At 37.3% G+C, this 16,858-nt stretch overlaps 1 protein-coding gene across 7 annotated transcripts in view; it reads right to left on the bottom strand.

The window, feature by feature from the left end:
- Positions 1–16,858, bottom strand: part of WDR19 (WD repeat domain 19) — a 73,301-nt gene that overhangs the window by 50,440 nt on the left and 6,003 nt on the right. For 5 of the 7 annotated variants that reach the window (XR_014023220.1, XR_014023221.1, XM_081303563.1 and 2 more), the window contains exons 5-12: positions 12,436–12,551; positions 9,288–9,403; positions 8,841–8,921; positions 7,482–7,594; positions 7,030–7,203; positions 2,287–2,357; positions 1,648–1,820; positions 1,444–1,558 (exon numbers count right to left, since the gene is read on the bottom strand). Coding sequence is in view for 5 of the 7 variants with exons in the window: in XM_081303563.1 (XP_081159689.1) it covers positions 1,444–1,558; positions 1,648–1,820; positions 2,287–2,357; positions 7,030–7,203; positions 7,482–7,594; positions 8,841–8,921; positions 9,288–9,403; positions 12,436–12,551 (959 nt within the window). In the remaining 2 variants the exon portion in view is untranslated. The remainder of the gene's footprint in view (positions 1–1,443; positions 1,559–1,647; positions 1,821–2,286; positions 2,358–7,029; positions 7,204–7,481; positions 7,595–8,840; positions 8,922–9,287; positions 9,404–12,435; positions 12,552–16,858) is intronic. The other 2 variants (XM_081303566.1, XM_081303567.1) reach the window with 2 other exon arrangements.

The following is a 16,858-nucleotide window of genomic DNA, read 5'->3' as shown; positions in this document are numbered from 1 at the left end:
TGGGAGCAAATTTTTACCCTTCACACATCAGATAGAGCACTAATCTCTAGTGTATATAAAGAACTTAACAAGCTAAGCACCAAAAAAAAAAAAAATAATAATAATAATCCAATCAACAAATGGGCCAAGGACATGAACAGACCTTCAGAAGAGGATATACAATCAATCAACAAATATATGAAAAAATGCTCATCTAGCAATCAGAGAAATGCAAATCAAAACTACTCTAAGATTTTATCTCACTCCAGTAAGAATGGCAGCTATTATGAAGACAAACAACAATAAGTGTTGGCGAAGATGTGGGGAAAAAGGTTCACTCATATATTGCTGGTGGAACAGCCAATTTGGAAAGCAGCATGGAGATTCCATGGAACTCTGGGAATGGAATCACCATTTGACCCAGCTATTCCTCTTCTTGGACTATACCCAAAGGACCTAAAAACAGCATACTACAGGGACACAGCCACATCAATGTTTATAGCAGCACAATTCACAATAGCTAAACTGTGGAGCCAAACTAGATGTCCTTCAGTGGATGAATGGATTAAAAAATGTGGCATTTATACACAATGGAACATTACTCAGCACTGAAAAAGAACAAGATCATGGCATTTGCAGGTAAATGGATGGCATGAGAGAAGATTATGCTAAGTGAAGTTAGCCAACCCCCCAAAAACAAATGCCAAATGTTTTCTCTGATATACAGGGGATGAATCAAAGTGGGGTACGGAGGGAGAGCATGGGAGGAAGATTATTTCTAGATAGGGAAGAAGGGTGGGAGGGAAAAGGAGGGGGAAGGGGAATAGCAAGGATGGTGAAAGGTGATGGTCATCCTTATACAAAATACATGTATGAAGATTTGAATTTGGTGTCAACATACCTTATATACAAATAGAGATGATAAATTGTGGTATATATGTGTATTAAGAATTGTAATGCAAAAAAAGAGAGTACATGTAGTGTATAATGGCATAATTTGGTGTGAACATACTTTGTATACAGAGTTACGAAAAATTGTGCTGTAAATGGGTAATAATGAGTGTAATGCATTCCACTATTGTCATGTATGCAAAAAAAAAAAAATCGCCTCATGATCCCTTAAACATAGAAGTAGCCTCATTTTCCAGATGAGTAAACCAAAGCTCATAGGGGTAGAGTAAGTAGGCTACAGTTCACTTAGCTTACAGAAGCAGAAGGGGAATTGAACCCAGCACCTCTCTAATTCCAATCTACCCACTATACCATGCTATTTTCACTCCAAAGGTAAAGAAGAAAATCTTTCTAAAAATTACACGGAATTTTTAGAGGATTCACAAAGCCTTTCAAATTAAGAAAGAGATGTTTGGATAAAAATGAGTGAAAGACTTGGTCTTAAGAGAAACTTCCAGTGTTATACAGAAATTACATGCTAGATAACAATGCAACAAATGGATGTCAACTTGCCGTTCTCTCCAAGAACATAAAACCAGGCTCGATTGTTCATTCCCACAGCCAGATGATAGAGACCTACTGCTATAAAGTTGGGTTCCACATCAACTGAGACTGTGATTGGTGTCTCCTATAACAGAGAGAAGTAAGAGCAGTAAATCAGCTGTTAAAATGTTTGATTTATTAATAAATAAAATAAAAATAACACCATTTTCATACTCCTTCAACAAGGTTGGCTACGGTGACCTCAAGGAGGGAGGTGAGATACGCAATCCTTGTGCTGCAGGCAGCCCCCAGTATGGGAAGCTTGGTCAGGAAAACGTGGAGTGAGCCCCTTTGGGTAGACAATGCCAGCAACTGGCCATCATCTGTCCAGGACAAGGTACCCAACCCTGAAAAAATTCACAACACAAACAATTAAAAAAAAAAAAACAATTTACAGTTGCAGGCAAGCAAGCACATATTTTTACTTAAGCTACCAGAGGCTTAAAAAAAACTTCAAATATTTTTTTTCAAATATAGTCTTTATTTAAAATAGGGAATTCACCATGGATGAGCATAAGAATATGAGTGCAAACTCATCCAATATGGCTCAAATGGAAAGTATATATTCATTTTCCAACTAGGATCAGGATTCAATTCACTTTAAATCTCTGGTTTTAAGTGTGCTAATATTCTTTTAGTCAAGTAGAATGATTTAACATAATTACTAAAATAAGGAGACTATTTTAGGGAACTCTAATGAAAGGTATTAATTTTATTCCTCCTACAATGAATGTATATCACACAATAACAAACACAGAATTACTCTCTATAATTGAAATGAGAAGATGTCAACTGCTTCAGGAAAATCAATACCTTTATTTTCATCATCCAGGTTGACTATAGCATACATGTCTTTTAATTCTGCCAAGTCATGAATTTTAATGCTGGAAAAAAAGAGGTTATTTTAAATATATATGAGCTCTTTGCAAAATTGTTTTAGTTCACACAAAAAATTATAAACTGTGGAATAGATCAGAGGTCTCCCAAATAGGACATATAGGATAATCTAATGGGTTAAGGTAAGATAATATTAAAATTTTCTTCTGGTTAGGTTTGTTTGCTTATTTGAGCATGTGTGGGCACAGGAAGGGGAGCAGTATCCCACTTAATTCTCTGACCTATATAGCTACTACAAAGGGAGGTTAATATTGTCTGATGAAGTTTGAATAGGAGAACCTTCTTCTGAGCAGTTTTATAAAAAATTTGTTCTAATTAGTTATATATGGCAGCAGAATGCATTTTGATTGACAGCACCCAAATGGAACACAATTTTTTCATTTTTCTGGTTGTACACAAAGTAGAGTCACCCCATTCGTGTCTTCACACGTGTACCTAGGTGAGCAGTTTAATTATTGTAAGATGACACAAGTGCTCTTTATAACAGGTCACCTTTCTCCCCTGCCCAGAATTGGTTCATACAAAAAGTGGGGAGGTACAACAGAAAGTGCATTAGATTTGGGATCACAAGACCTAGGTTGAAAGCGCTGGAAAAAAATGGGGACATAATATTACTTCCTCCGCTTACTGGGAAGAATAAATAGGTTCATGAAAATGAAAGTCGTATAGCACAATACTGGAGCCCAATAAGCATCATATTTCTTTCCTCTGTGTCTCCCTCTTTCTCCTCCCTCCTAGTGTTTTCCCCTTACATTTCCCCCCTGTTCTTTTCATTAGTTAATCTTTTTATTTTGAGAGAATTTTAGACCCACATGCAGTTTTCAGAAGTGATCCCAAGAGTCTGTAAGCCCCTCCCCCCCAGTGGTGACATCTTGGAAAACTATAGTATAATACCACAATCAGGTTACTGACACTGACATACTCCACAAACCTTATTTAGATGTCCCCAGTTCTACTGGTACCCAGTGTGTGTGTGTGTGTGTGTGTGTGTGTGTGTGTGTTAGTTCTATGTAATATTCTAACGTGAGAATCCTGAGGTCCACAACCACAATGAGGATGATAGTCCATGACTACAGGACCCTTTATGTTGCCTCCTTCCTCCCCAGCCCCATCTTTCTTTTGCTGGGGTTTCTTGTTTGCATTGGTGCATTATAGTAGTACATAATGGTGGGATCTGTTGTTATATATTCATATTGCTGAGGGTTCTTTTGATTAGCATTGGAATGTTTTAACTTTTTTCATCCTTTTACTTTTTTTCTTAGTTATATTTGAAGTGAGTTTCTTACAGGCATTTAAAAATCCATTCTAACAGCCTATAAATGATATAACTGTATCGTTTATATTTAATGTAGTCTAGGTAGGTTTGAATGTAGATCTATGGCATTTGTCTTGTTTGTCTCCTCTATCTTTTGTTCCTGTTCTCCTTTTCTTTTCTTCATTTATATTTGAATTTTTTTTTAGTATTCCATTTTAATTTATCTATCATGCTTTTTTAAAAAATTAGTTCCAACCAGTTACACATGACAGTAGAAAGGTCTTTGATTCATTGTACACAAATGGAACAGAATTTTTTGCTTCTCTAATTGTACATGAAGTAGAGTCACACCATTTATGAAATCACACATGTACCTGGGGTAATGATGTCCGTCTCATTCCACCATCTTTTGTATCTTCTTGCCTCCCTTCCCCACTTCTCTTTGCCCCATCCAAAGTTCCTCTACTCATCCCATGTCCCCCTCCCATTATAGGTTAGCATCTACTAATCAGAGAAAACATTCGGCCCCTGTTTTTTGGGGATTGGCTTATTTTGCTTAGCATGATGTTCTCCAATTCCATCCATTTACCTGCAAATGCCATAATTTTGTACTTTTATAAATATCTTTATATAGTTTTGTTAGTGGTTGCTCTAGATTACAATATACATATTTACTTTTTCATAGTCTTTCTAGAATCAATATTTGACCATTTCAGGTGAAATGTAGAAATCTTATTACATAAGTCAACTTTTAGTCTCTCCTTCTTGTATTACAGTTGTCCTGTGTATTGCATCTCTATTAGACTTACTTTATAACTTTTGCTTTTAACAGTCACATTTATGTTAAAGAAAAAAGTCTTATTATATTCATCCAGATTATTTTGGTCTTCGTGTGTGTGTGTGTGTGTGTGTGTGTGTGTGTGTGTGTGTGTGTTTGTTAGTTACTGGGGACCCAGGATTTCATACATGCTATGCTAGGAAAATGCTCCACCACTGAATTACATTCCTTGCCAATTCTTCCTTCCTTCTGTTTTTTGTTTTGTTCATTTGTTTTGAGAAGGAGGTCTTGCTAAATTGCTGAGGCTAACAATCCTCAAACTTGCTATCCTCCTGCCTCGGCCTCCTGAGTTGCTGGGGTTATAGGCTTGCACTACTGTGCTGGGCTTTTCCTTCATTCTTATCATCTCAAATTCCCTTCTGTCATCAGTTCTCTTCTCGCTAAAGAACTTCCTTCAGCAATTATTTTAGATCAAGTCTGCTGCCTGGCAAGAAATTCTCTTCACTTTTTCTTATTCTGAGAAAGTTTTTATCTTCATTGCTAATCAGATAATTTCATTGAATACAGAATTTCAATCGACAGTGCCCTTACTTCAGCAGATTAAGGACACTGTGACCCTTCTGTCCTCCATACTTTATGGTGAGAAACTCATTGCCATTTAAAATGTTTTCTGGCTACTGTCAAGATTTTTTCTTTGTCAAGATTCATTTCTTTGATTTTATCCTTTTGGGGACCTGCTTGAACTTCTGTAATATCTAGGTTTATGCTTTTTCCTATAAAGAAGTTTCCAGCCATTATTTTGAGGATTCTGATGACTTTTTGGTATTATTTCACAGGTCCCTAACATTCTACTAATTTTTTTTCAATCTTCTTTTTCTGTGTTCAGATTGGACATTTTAGGTTGATCTATCTTTAAGTGTACTCTTTACCCTGACCTCCATTTGCTACTAAGTCCACTGTATGTATTGGATTTTTTTAAATTCTAAAATTTCTACTCGATTCTTCTTTAGAAGTTCTATTTCTTTTTCTTAGGTGATCTTTCCAATTTTAGATTATTAGCCCTTTGACAGTATTTCAGTAACAGCTGCCTCTGTACCTTCTTGGCATTGGTGTCCTCCGATTGCCCTTTCCCAAGTGAGTTGAACTTTTCTTAATTCTTCAAATGCCAGGTAATTTTGGGTTATATTCTGGACACTTTGAACATTATGTTTTGAGACACTGTGTCTAACCTAATTCCTTTGGAGAAGGTTAATATTTTTGTTTTACTAGGCAATCAACCCATTTGGGTTCAGGCCACAGATTTCAAGCATATTATGTGGGTTATGGTTTCAACGACAGCTCTATTTTCTAAGCTTCTGCAGTAGTATTTAGATATGTCCCTGCACGGCCCACTCAGTGGCCAGTACTGGACCTCAGTTCAATGCTCAAAGTCTTTGGTAAATGTTTAGAATAAGATTTACAGGGGCTGGGGTTGTGGCTCACTGATGGAGTGCTTGCCTAGCACGTGTGAGGCACTGGGTTAGATCCTCAGCACCACATAAAAAAATAATAATAATAAAGTTAAAAAAATTTACACATACAAGCTGAGGGGTAAACCTAGGAGTTCATAACCATCTGTTTCAGATTTCTTTCCTGAGTCCCTCCCTCTTTGTTTTCTGGTTCCTTGGGAGTTCCCTTTTTGGTCCTCCAGGAACCCTGGGGCTCTAGACACCCTGTACTCTGTTGTAGTCCCTACAACTGCACCAGCATCTGTGGGCAGAAAGAAAAATAAGCAACAAGGATTTGTTCCGCTTCCTTGGGACCAGAGGTCCTCTAACAGACGAAGGAGGCTACCCTCCATCAAAGCTTGAGGTGCCTATGGGTCCTTGGTGCTAATGCTCTTGCAGGCTACTTGTGGCCAGGGCAGGAGAGAAAAACAAGAATGAAAACTCAAAAATCAGGACATTTCCCCAATTGCCCCTGATCATTAGGTCTTTCCTTTCCTGAAATGTTTTGCAGCTCTCTGTGCTCTGATGCCTGCTTCTAGGATTTGGGCTATCTTGAGTCCTGCCTGAGAGAGAGTGGAGGAGAAAGGAAGCCTCATTGTTGCTTCAGTGGTACTTTGAATTCTGACCTGCTAATATTTACATTTCAGAGACCTTAAATAGCTGCTCCATCACTCTTTCCAGGTTTTACTGCTGCGTATGGTAGGAGAGACAGGGTGCAGTGTGCTGACCTGATTATCTGAGATTGCCTATACTATTTTTAAGATTGATTTTCTAGTATATTCCATATTATATATTTTTTTAAAAAAAATATTTATTTATTTTTTTTAGTTGTAGTTGGACAGAATACCTTTATTCCATTCATTTATTTTTATGTGGTGCTGAGGATTGAACCCAGGTCCCCACGCATGCTAGGCGAGTGCTCTGCCACTGAGCCACAATCCCAGCCCCCCCATATTATATTTTTGCTCTGAGTATTAAAGGCAGCAGAGGGTGAAGGAGTTTAAGAAATCTGCAAATGTAAACATGTTCTCAGAGTCCAAGAAAGTATGAATGTCAGATTTATCAGTTACCAAAGTCTTATTGATTTTCTTGAATCTTCTCTATATAAACTTTCCTAGCGATATGAGAATATGACTTACCAGTTATCTCCACATGTGGCAGCTTTGTTAAGAGTCTGTGATATTGCAATACTGGTTAGATTATCTTTATGGTTGCGAGTCTGAAATACCTCATGCCCAATTTCTTGGAAGTATGTAGAAATGGCCACGAAAATGCCACGTGAAAAACCAATCATGATGTAGCCATCACCAAACCTGCAGCAACAAAGGCAAAAATATGGTAAAGAAAAAGAAATTTTAAAAAAGGAGACCCATATATTACTGGTAATATGGGAAATCAGCAAATACCTTAAAGAATATAATTTATCAAGGGCCAACTAAATATCAGATAATATGCTAGGCAGTTTCACATACTTAATCACAGACTATAACTCAGAAATGCTCTATAGAGAATGTTACAGGCAAAACTTTATACATATAATTAGTATGGAAAAACAATGGATTTCTTTCTATAATGAGCTTTTGGTACGTACCAACTATAGCAGACAATACTGCCATAGTGCTGCTGAAATTCCAGATCAATTGGGCAATCTGGATCATTTATATTAAAAATACACAAAGTTTTCTTGCCAATCACCGCACTTATCTGTCAGAAAAGATCAGGAGATTGTGAAATAAATTACTTAGTAGTTCTTGAAAAGACCAATAAGCAAATCCAAACAACTGAACCTAATTTAGGAAAACAATAAACCAAATTTCCATGTGCAAAATTATCATGATAATGTGACTTAACAAAAAATGCATCTAGTGAGGTATATTTTGGTAAGGGTCCTTGGCTTTACACATCTTTAACATACCCTTTGAAATATACTAAAATACCTTTGTGGAATAGCCTCCTTTTCTTTTTTTTTTTGGTACCAGGGATTGAACTCAATGGTGCTTAACCACTGAGTTTGTTTTGAGACAGGGTCTTGCTAAATTGCTGAGGCTGGCTTCAAACTCAAAAGTTGCTGGGATTATAAGTGTACACCACCACACCCGGCTGGAATAAACTCTACACCTCTCCTTAGAATACTACGCAATGTGGGAGGGTAAGTCTGACATAGTTTCACTGAAGTTATTTCATATTCAGAGCTTAAAGAGTCTTCCATTCTAAGAGGCCAATCTGCTTTTGAGCCACTGGGGATTACAGATCCCCACACTTCTATGGATGATCTAGCCTGGCTTTTTATATCATTACTTCCATCACTTGCAGGTGAGCATGGCTAAACTAGCATCCCTTTGCTACTAACACAAGTTAATACTTAACATAATTCTCAGTGGAAGGTATATTTGTGTTGGGGAGAAAAAAGAGCATGTTTGTTTATTTGACTTCATCAAGAGTGACAGTTTGATATATTCCCTGATTCTAAGATGTCACCAATAGTAGTCAATATCAACATAAAAATTGCTTTATAGGAAATAAAGACACATTACGTCATTAAATATATGCATGTTGATTATGCAAATCATCTGAATTTTGGAATATTAAAATATAGAAAAGAAAATGTAACTAGGTATTAAGGAATGAAAAATTACAACTTTTGAGATCTGTTCACCCAATTGTAAAAAAAAAAAAGTCACAGAGAAATCACTAATCTCCCCTGTTTTTGTTACCACATGAATGAACAGAGCAACACCACCAACTGGAAAGGAAGTTATTCTCATTTTCTGTGATACCAGAGGTCAACAGAGGCAAAAGCAATTTTCAGGCCTGAGAGATTGAGCCCTACTTTGGATTAATAAGTGACAAACATAATTTATTTCTCAAAACCTATCCAAGAAAAGGAAATAGCTATATTCTACAAAATTACCACAATGACTTGAGCATGGATTTGATTTAGAATTCTTACTGTGTTTTCAGTAGCAGCACTTTGGTCGCTGGTCTTTATCGTGGCAAATTGTATGTGGCTTGGCTCTGATCTCATCGATGTCTATAAGGATAAAAATATCATCACTGTGAACAAACCCAATATTCAAATTCTTTCTAGAGGACTTGGGGCTTATGGATCTAACAAGGCCCTGGATCTAATTCCTAAAACCCCAAAATACAAAACAAAATACCACATGCACAAATTCTGAATGTTAACAAATAAAAATATTTATTTTTTAGTTGTAGTTGGACATAATACATTTATTTTATTTATTTATTTTTATGTGGTGCTGAGGATTGAACCCAGGGCCTCACATGTATGTGCTAAGCGAACGCTCTACCACTGAGTCATAACCCCAGCGCAAAAGACAAACTATTTTGAGGAAAAATTTGAATATATCAGACCACAGAGACATTACTATATTACCTGTCTTATTGTGTCCCCCTCCTGGTTACTAATTGTAATTATTTTATCTTCACCACCTAAAGCAAGCAGATTTTCTGTACTCCAACATCCACATGTGATTCTTTTGGTATGTTTTCCTAAGGAAAAAAAGAGATGATTTTTGTATAGCTACATGGAGTTCTCTAAATAAATAAATAAATAAATAAATCTGTGATACCAGTCTGAAAATTTAGGTGATATGCCATGGGATTCACTAACAAAGAATTTAGAATATCTTCAAAGTAGTTAGTGTCTGCACAACCTTATTTAAAACAGTTTATTACTAAGTTGTAAATCAAGAAAAAGGTACATAAGGTTAATGCTCTTTCCAACTTTTTATCTGAATATAAGCACATAAAAAGATATTCTGATCCTTGACAAATTTTGTTTGTTTACAACATAACAAAGCCTGTAACAATAATGTCCTTAAGAGAAGTAAATCCCAAAGCAGTGATGTCATCTTTACTTATAATCAGCTCCACAATTTACCATGGTCTGGTAAATCGTGAAGTAGAAAGAACACTCACAGTTTTAATCATTCATAATACTTCATGGTAATGCTAAGGTGAAAATATGAATGAATCTGAGTTTCTTAGCTAGTAATAGTAGATAACCACTCAGGATCAGAAACTCTCTCTGAGCTTTCCAGTCAGCACAATATCTCTCTCTCTCTCTCTCTCTCTCTCTCTCTCTCTCTCTCTCTCAAATAATAAAAGAATAATAAAATGAAAAAAAATATGTACATGCTCAGTATAGTTTTTTTTTTTCTGAATATATTTGATTTGTGGCTGGGTGAGCCTCAGGATGTAGGACCCCCAAATATGGAGGGCCAACTGTATTCTATGGCAGGGCAAGAGCTTAGGCAGGGAGACCAACGAAGAGGAGACTACAGAAATTCAGGTGGAAAATACCAAGGCCCATGCCCTGATAGCAGCAGGAGAGGTAATGAGCCAGGCAGGAATCTGGGGATATTTGGAGGTAGAAACCAGAGTTTCTGACAAATGAGACATGGAAAGTATGAGAAAGGAAAGGGTCACGGGCGATGTAAAGTTTGGCCTCACAATTTAAAATGATGAAATGTCATCAGCAAGAAGAGGGAAGCTGTGGGCCAAGAGGGCTTTGGAGATATTAAATCTGAAGCATTTACTTGACATCTCTTTGAAGATGTTGAGGAAGCAGCTGGCTGTATGAGTGTACGGTGTGGAAGAGAGAGAAATGAAGGAGTTTTCAGGATACAGGGAGTATTTCAAATCAGGAGACCAGAGCACTGATGTGAAGAGAACATTCAGAGAACAGGCTGGAGAAACAGAGATTTTGCTGATTGTCAACTGAGGGACTCTGGTATACAGGGGAGGAAAAAGGACTATGTGAGGAAGGTGGAAAGATGCCCAAGACAAACTCCTTTCCTTACGGAAGAAAGGGAGAAGAAGGTCTTCCTCTTTCTTCCTATAAACCCAAAGGCCCTTTTGCTTCCAGTGCTCAGAACTCGGGTAGCCTTACGATAAAAGCCAACCTGTGTCCCCACTTGTAGTGCTCAGGGCACTTTACATATTATCAACTCATTTAATTAACATTAACTCACAGTTAACATACTATTTTAACTGAGATGGGAACTGTGTTACAGGAAACTGGCATCATTTAATTAAACTCTTCTAACTTGGATTCATGCATATTTGAACCAGGCAAAGCAAGAACTGCTTGTATCTCGTCTAGTTCAAGAAAAGTAAGTGCAACTTGGAACAAGGTCATAGATCCTTAGTTACTGCAAAGTGCTGACATCTCATGCCATCATCAGCTTCTATTAGAAATGGGATGGCTGGGTTTTAGAAAGCAAGTTAGAAAAAAAAAAAGCAGAGCCACAAGTCACAGTCACCTGTGAGAAAGGCAGGTTTAAGTTTAACTCAAGGACCTAAAATCTGTAATTAATCTGCATCTCTTAAGGTCCATTTTACATAGTTATTAAATAAGGAAGTAAGCAGCATCAATATTCATATTAAATTGAAGAGCAAAATAACGTATACATGTCAAATGCCTTATTAAAAAATAATCACAGGCAATTATTTTCTTATACCATGAGTGTCACAATTTCTGGGGCTTAAAAATTAGCTGATGAGATCTACCTGCAGATAAGTGGGAAATAAAAAATGCCTACTCAAGTCGAACAGATAATTTATATGATAAATTTGATTTTTGTAACTTCAAAAATTTTAGTTTAATCTTTCAAATAGGTCAATGACATTACTGTTTAGCTGTAGAATTAAAATTAATATTAAAGAGATACATAAAGGTGAAAATAATTTGAAAGGATTAACTATCCTTAATGGAAAGGTACTCAAGTATTCTGTAGGTGCCACTACCTTTGGAGTTTAATACTTTTGTTAGTAGTAAGTTATAACTTTTTCTGGCCACCTGCATTAAGCCCAATAGTTCCACCAGTCAGCAGAATGATGTTAACTGAAAAGAACCAATACTGCATCTTCAAGGGTATTCAGAGGGCACAGGCCAGGTGACCAAAGGTGGGGGATTCAAAGAGCCTGAAACATACCTGAGGCAAACAGAACTCAGCCCAACACCTAGATTTAATTTTTTTTTTTAAATTATAGATGTACACAAACCTTTGTTTTGTTTATTTTTTATGTGGTGCTGAGGATTGAACCCAGTGCCTCACACTTATTAGGCAAGTGCTCTACCACTGAGCCACAATCCCAACCCCCCAACACCTAGATTTAATTGGTGTTTGGACAGAGTGAGGTGTCAGAATTAGGAATCTGGATATACTTCATTTAAACAATTACCAAATGTTTTGGTTCACCTACTACATGGACTAAAATTGTTACATTATAACATAACTAAAGTTCACCTTGAAAGATACAAGCTGGGTGAGAAAAGGACAAATGGAATCCATGTTATTATTGTCTTGCTGCCCAAAGACATCGGCTGACCTTAACCCTGGGAAATTCTTAGTAAGCAGTGAAGAGGGATTTTCTTGTTTAACTAGCTGTGAGACTGAAGCAGGGAGGGCTTCCTGTTACAAAATTTCCTTTGCAATATCAAGGGAATATGAGGCAAAAAAATTTACATTTAGGTAAAGCATCTCAAATATTTGGCAGTGTTTCCAGCTACAACCTACCAAGGACGGGAATCTTTCGAGATGTCTGATGATTATAAATTAGCAAATTTCCTTTAATAGTTCCAACAGCCAGGAAACTTCCAGTTTTTGCCCAAAGAAGGAAAGACATTTGATCCCTGTAACATTAAGATACAAATTACTAAACAATTCACCATTATGACCTCTAAATAATCCTTTCAAAATGTACTTCATGAAATAATCTTAACCTCTGCTCAGAAGCTAAAGCATGAAATTATAACTTAATGCTTAAGGACAAAAATTAAGTGCTAAAGAAATTTTGGAGATGCTATAAGATGATCTTAGGATCAGACTCAAAATATAAATATATAATGAATGTAGACTTCTAGTTGGTTATGATGTAACCTCAAATTTCATGGAATGACTCCTGATATTACTTCACTAATGATGGGTTTACCATTAATTGTTGTAAAAATCTTAATGGATGATGACACTTTGTGCTTTCAAAAAGTAGTAGTAAAATAGCATGATATATTGAATTGGAAAAATCACTGGGAATTTGTGACTTTAAAAAAAGATATATCTTTTTGCTGTCTCTGTCACTATTAAGAATAGCTCAGAAGCAGGTAGAAAGCATTTTTACCTGCCACCAGTTATAACATGCAATCTAAGATTCATGGGTTGGACTTTTATGTAATTCCCTGCGAAAGGTAATCAAGGACTCTTTGGAAAATAGCTCATTCCACATATTGAGAAAAGAAACCACAATGGGTCTAGATCAGCAGCTTTCAACCCCAGAACCAGCAGCATCACCTGGGAACTTAATAGAAATGCCAGATGTCAGATGCCAACCTCGAACCACTCAGTGAAAAACTTGGGCATGGATGGGTGGTGGTGGTGTTACCTGGCTATCTGTGTTTTAATAAGCCCACTGATGCAGCTACATTTTGAACACCACTGACAGACCATGCTCCTGTTTTCAGGAAGAGCACTCCTCCCAAGAATGTTGAGGGTAGTAATTAAAAGACAAAAGAGTAAGCTTAAAGAGGACTTCTCAAGCTAAATTAGGAGAATTTGAGCATCAAAAATTATATACTTAAGCTGGACGGGGTACACACCCCTGTAATCCCAGCAGTTTGGGAGGCTGAGGCAGGAAGATCGAGAGTGCAAAGCCAGCCTCAGCAAAAGGGAGGTGCAAGCAACTCAGTGAGACCCTGTCTCTAAATAAAATACAAAACAGGGCTGGGATGTGGCTCAGGGTTGAGTGCCCGTGAGTTCAATCTCCAGTACCGCCCCCTGCCTCAAATTATATATTTAATTGATACAAGTTTGTAAAAGGTCATAAAACTATGATAAGAATATGAAAAGTTAGTTTTAATAACATGTGAATATGACAAAATGTTTAGTTAAAAATTAATTTCAGTAAGTAAAGGGAGTGCTAATATACCAGACTGCTGGGTTCATCTGTTAACTATATATTTTATAAAAGACAAACATGAATTTTTCTCTACCTGTTTAAGCAGGTGTAGCAGCCATGTGACTGTCTCTCAGATCTCTGGCTGCAGAGTATAACGGATCTAGGGCCCAGCTGCTCAGCACTGGAGCTATGCTTTGCCACGGACTGTTTCTAGATAATGACTGAACAAGACAGGGATACTCCAAGGCCCATTCCTGGAGACCCAGGACTCCTTAGCTTCAAAGATTCCCCCTAGGCCCAGCTGAACTGTCTCAGAACTATGCTACAATCAAAGATGTCTCTACTCATCCTTCCTTCCCTCTCTTTCCCTAGGGCTAGATATGCACTGGGGTCTCACGGCTCTTCTAATGTCTTCTCCTTCCCCCCCCCCCCCGCCTCGCCCAGGTCCTCTCATAGGTGTTCCCTTAGTAAATCTCTTATCCAGTTAATGACATCTTGGAATCTGTTTCTCAGATCACATGAATAAAAGGAATTGTGAGCGAGTTAAATAGTAACAGACAAGAGGGCATGTGTAATAAGAACAAGGTCTGATCAGCATCAGGAGTCATGTAACACTGGTCTATTCAACAGTCGATCAGAACCAACCGTCACACAACCACCCCCTATAAAGAGGGCAAACAGGGAGTTCTAAGAAAATCAAGGAACTGGATATCCTGAAACGAAGAGCTCACTGAACAGGCTCTATCCTTCTTCTCTTAGGAGATAAGGTCTCTAGAGGGGCCTATAATTTATAAAAAGTTAAACATACATAAATTCCCAATAATATTAACAGATCATGCCAATGTAGAATAGTCTTATGTTATCTATGGTCAAGAAAAACTTCAAACAGTAATCACTTGAATGGGGCATGTAGCTTAGTGATAGAGCATTTGGCTAGAATGTATACCTCAGTACTAAGGGGGGGAAAAGACAGGTAATTCTAGAGAAATGCACAGACTACAAAACCCTGCAACTTCTATGGAAGGTGTGGGTTTAGAAGAATCTTACTGATGATATGATAACTGAAGATCAATTAGAAAACGGACTAAGCAGGATAACCAGTAGTCAGGGCTGTGTTGCCTTGGGAGAGGCAACCATGTGCCACAATCTAGCCAAGAATGGGTTGGTTGATGAACCAGATGTTTTATGTAGGGTTGTCTCTGGAAAGATGGCTGTATCTCAATTATCTAACTGATTACTGCTGTAGGCCAGTATCAGAGTAAACACTGGTTTAATCCTAAGAAGATATAAAAATATAGACAGCAAAAATGAAGAAATGATGTTAAAACAGTTTTTTTAGTTAAGTAGTATCATAGTAAGTTTTTAATAATCCTATTTGAATTTTATGTTTTGTATACTGTTTAAAGATATTTGAAGTGCTCAAAAGAATAATTTCAGATCAAATTTGTAGATGGAATCTAAAATACTTAAGGGCATATAAGTTGAAAAAAAAAAACATTTACAAAATTTTGATATTCCAACTTAAGAGTTTCACTTTAACATACATACATACACAGGATTTGCCTTTACATAAAAATCAAAAAGTAGCAGCTATATATTTGTATATATAAAAGTTCTTTAGACATTAAATATTAATACCAAGAGCAAAAATCCTAAATTTTATCTTAATGACAATTATAATAACATCTACCATTTCTGCAGGTCTTAATTTCATGCCTGGCGGTAACACTCATTTAAACATCACAACAACCCTGAGATGATGTGGGGAAATGAACTCTGTGGGACATACCAATTAGTAACACCTGGAGATTAGTTATACATTATTCTCTGGGAGAGAAGGTGTGGCTTCACTGCTGCTTCGCTTGGTTCAACAATCGGTATTCAATGTTTATAAACATTCCCTTGAGTGAAAGTGTGACAGGACAGAGTGTGTAAAATCTTTCTTTTTTTTTTTTGGTACCAGGGATGGAATTCAGGGGCACTCAACCACTGAGCCACATCCCCAGCCCTATTTTATATTTTACAGGGTCTCACTGAGTTCCTTAGCATCTTGCTTTTACTGAGGCTGGCTTTGAACTCTCGATCCTCCTTCTTCAGCCTCCCAAGCCACTGGGATTTCAGGTGTGCATCACCTCGCCTGGCTGAGTATGTAAAATCTTTCTGAAAAGGGATGCAAACCCAAGTGCAAAAGGACAGGGCAAAAGACAAAGGTTCTTAGACCTAGTGAGACTTGGCACTGGGTAGAAAGTATCTTCTACAGCTCTGTGGCTCAAGAGCCACTTTGTAGGGTCAAAGAACACTGCACTGAAGTTATGTCTGGTCTGGCTCTGCAAGGCCAACCTGCTTCCTCTGGTTCTGTTATTCCCTAGTAAATAAGCTGGAAATTTATAATTTAAATTTACACTGTTGTGTGTGATCTCTTCCTGCCTGCCTGCGGGGCACATGAGCCATCAAGCAGATATCATACCCATTCCATAAAGAAGAAATTGAGGCTTAGAAATCAAGCAACTTGTCCCAGGTCAACATGATGAAGTTTTAGTTGCAAATACAGGCAAGTTTTTCTTTTCCATATGGTAAAAGTGTTTTCTATTTTAGCAGGGTGTGTAATTTATTCTCTCTACCTTAGAGTTTCTTCACTTGGGAACAGCCCAACCTTTTACCCCACCCTTCACCTGGTGGGACCGGCAATACCATGTATGGCCTTCTCTTCTTCATTCAGAGACCTTCTAAATGGTCACTGATGGTAAAAAGGGCCTTACTCTTTTCTCTGACATGACTGCTGTGAAGAATAATACAGCCAAAAGTGACTCTGACTTCAAATGAAGTCAATACAGAGAAAGGAAGAGCTGAGAGATGGAGAGTCTGGACTGCATTATTAGAACGCCCATAGACAGCTATCCCTGCAGCCAACTCCATCTCCAGATTTTCCCATATATATTTGATTTCAAATATCTTTGTGATTTTTATGTTTTTCATTGAAAGCAACTTTTCAGAAGCTATTTCCATTTTATAATTATAACAACTTTGTTTTAATAAGCTGGTTTAGGT

Source organism: Spermophilus citellus, assembly GCF_964194105.1.
Source record: "Spermophilus citellus genome assembly, chromosome: 8".
Classification (NCBI taxonomy): Eukaryota; Metazoa; Chordata; class Mammalia; order Rodentia; family Sciuridae; genus Spermophilus; species Spermophilus citellus.
This window is presented reverse-complemented; position numbering and strand designations above follow the sequence as displayed.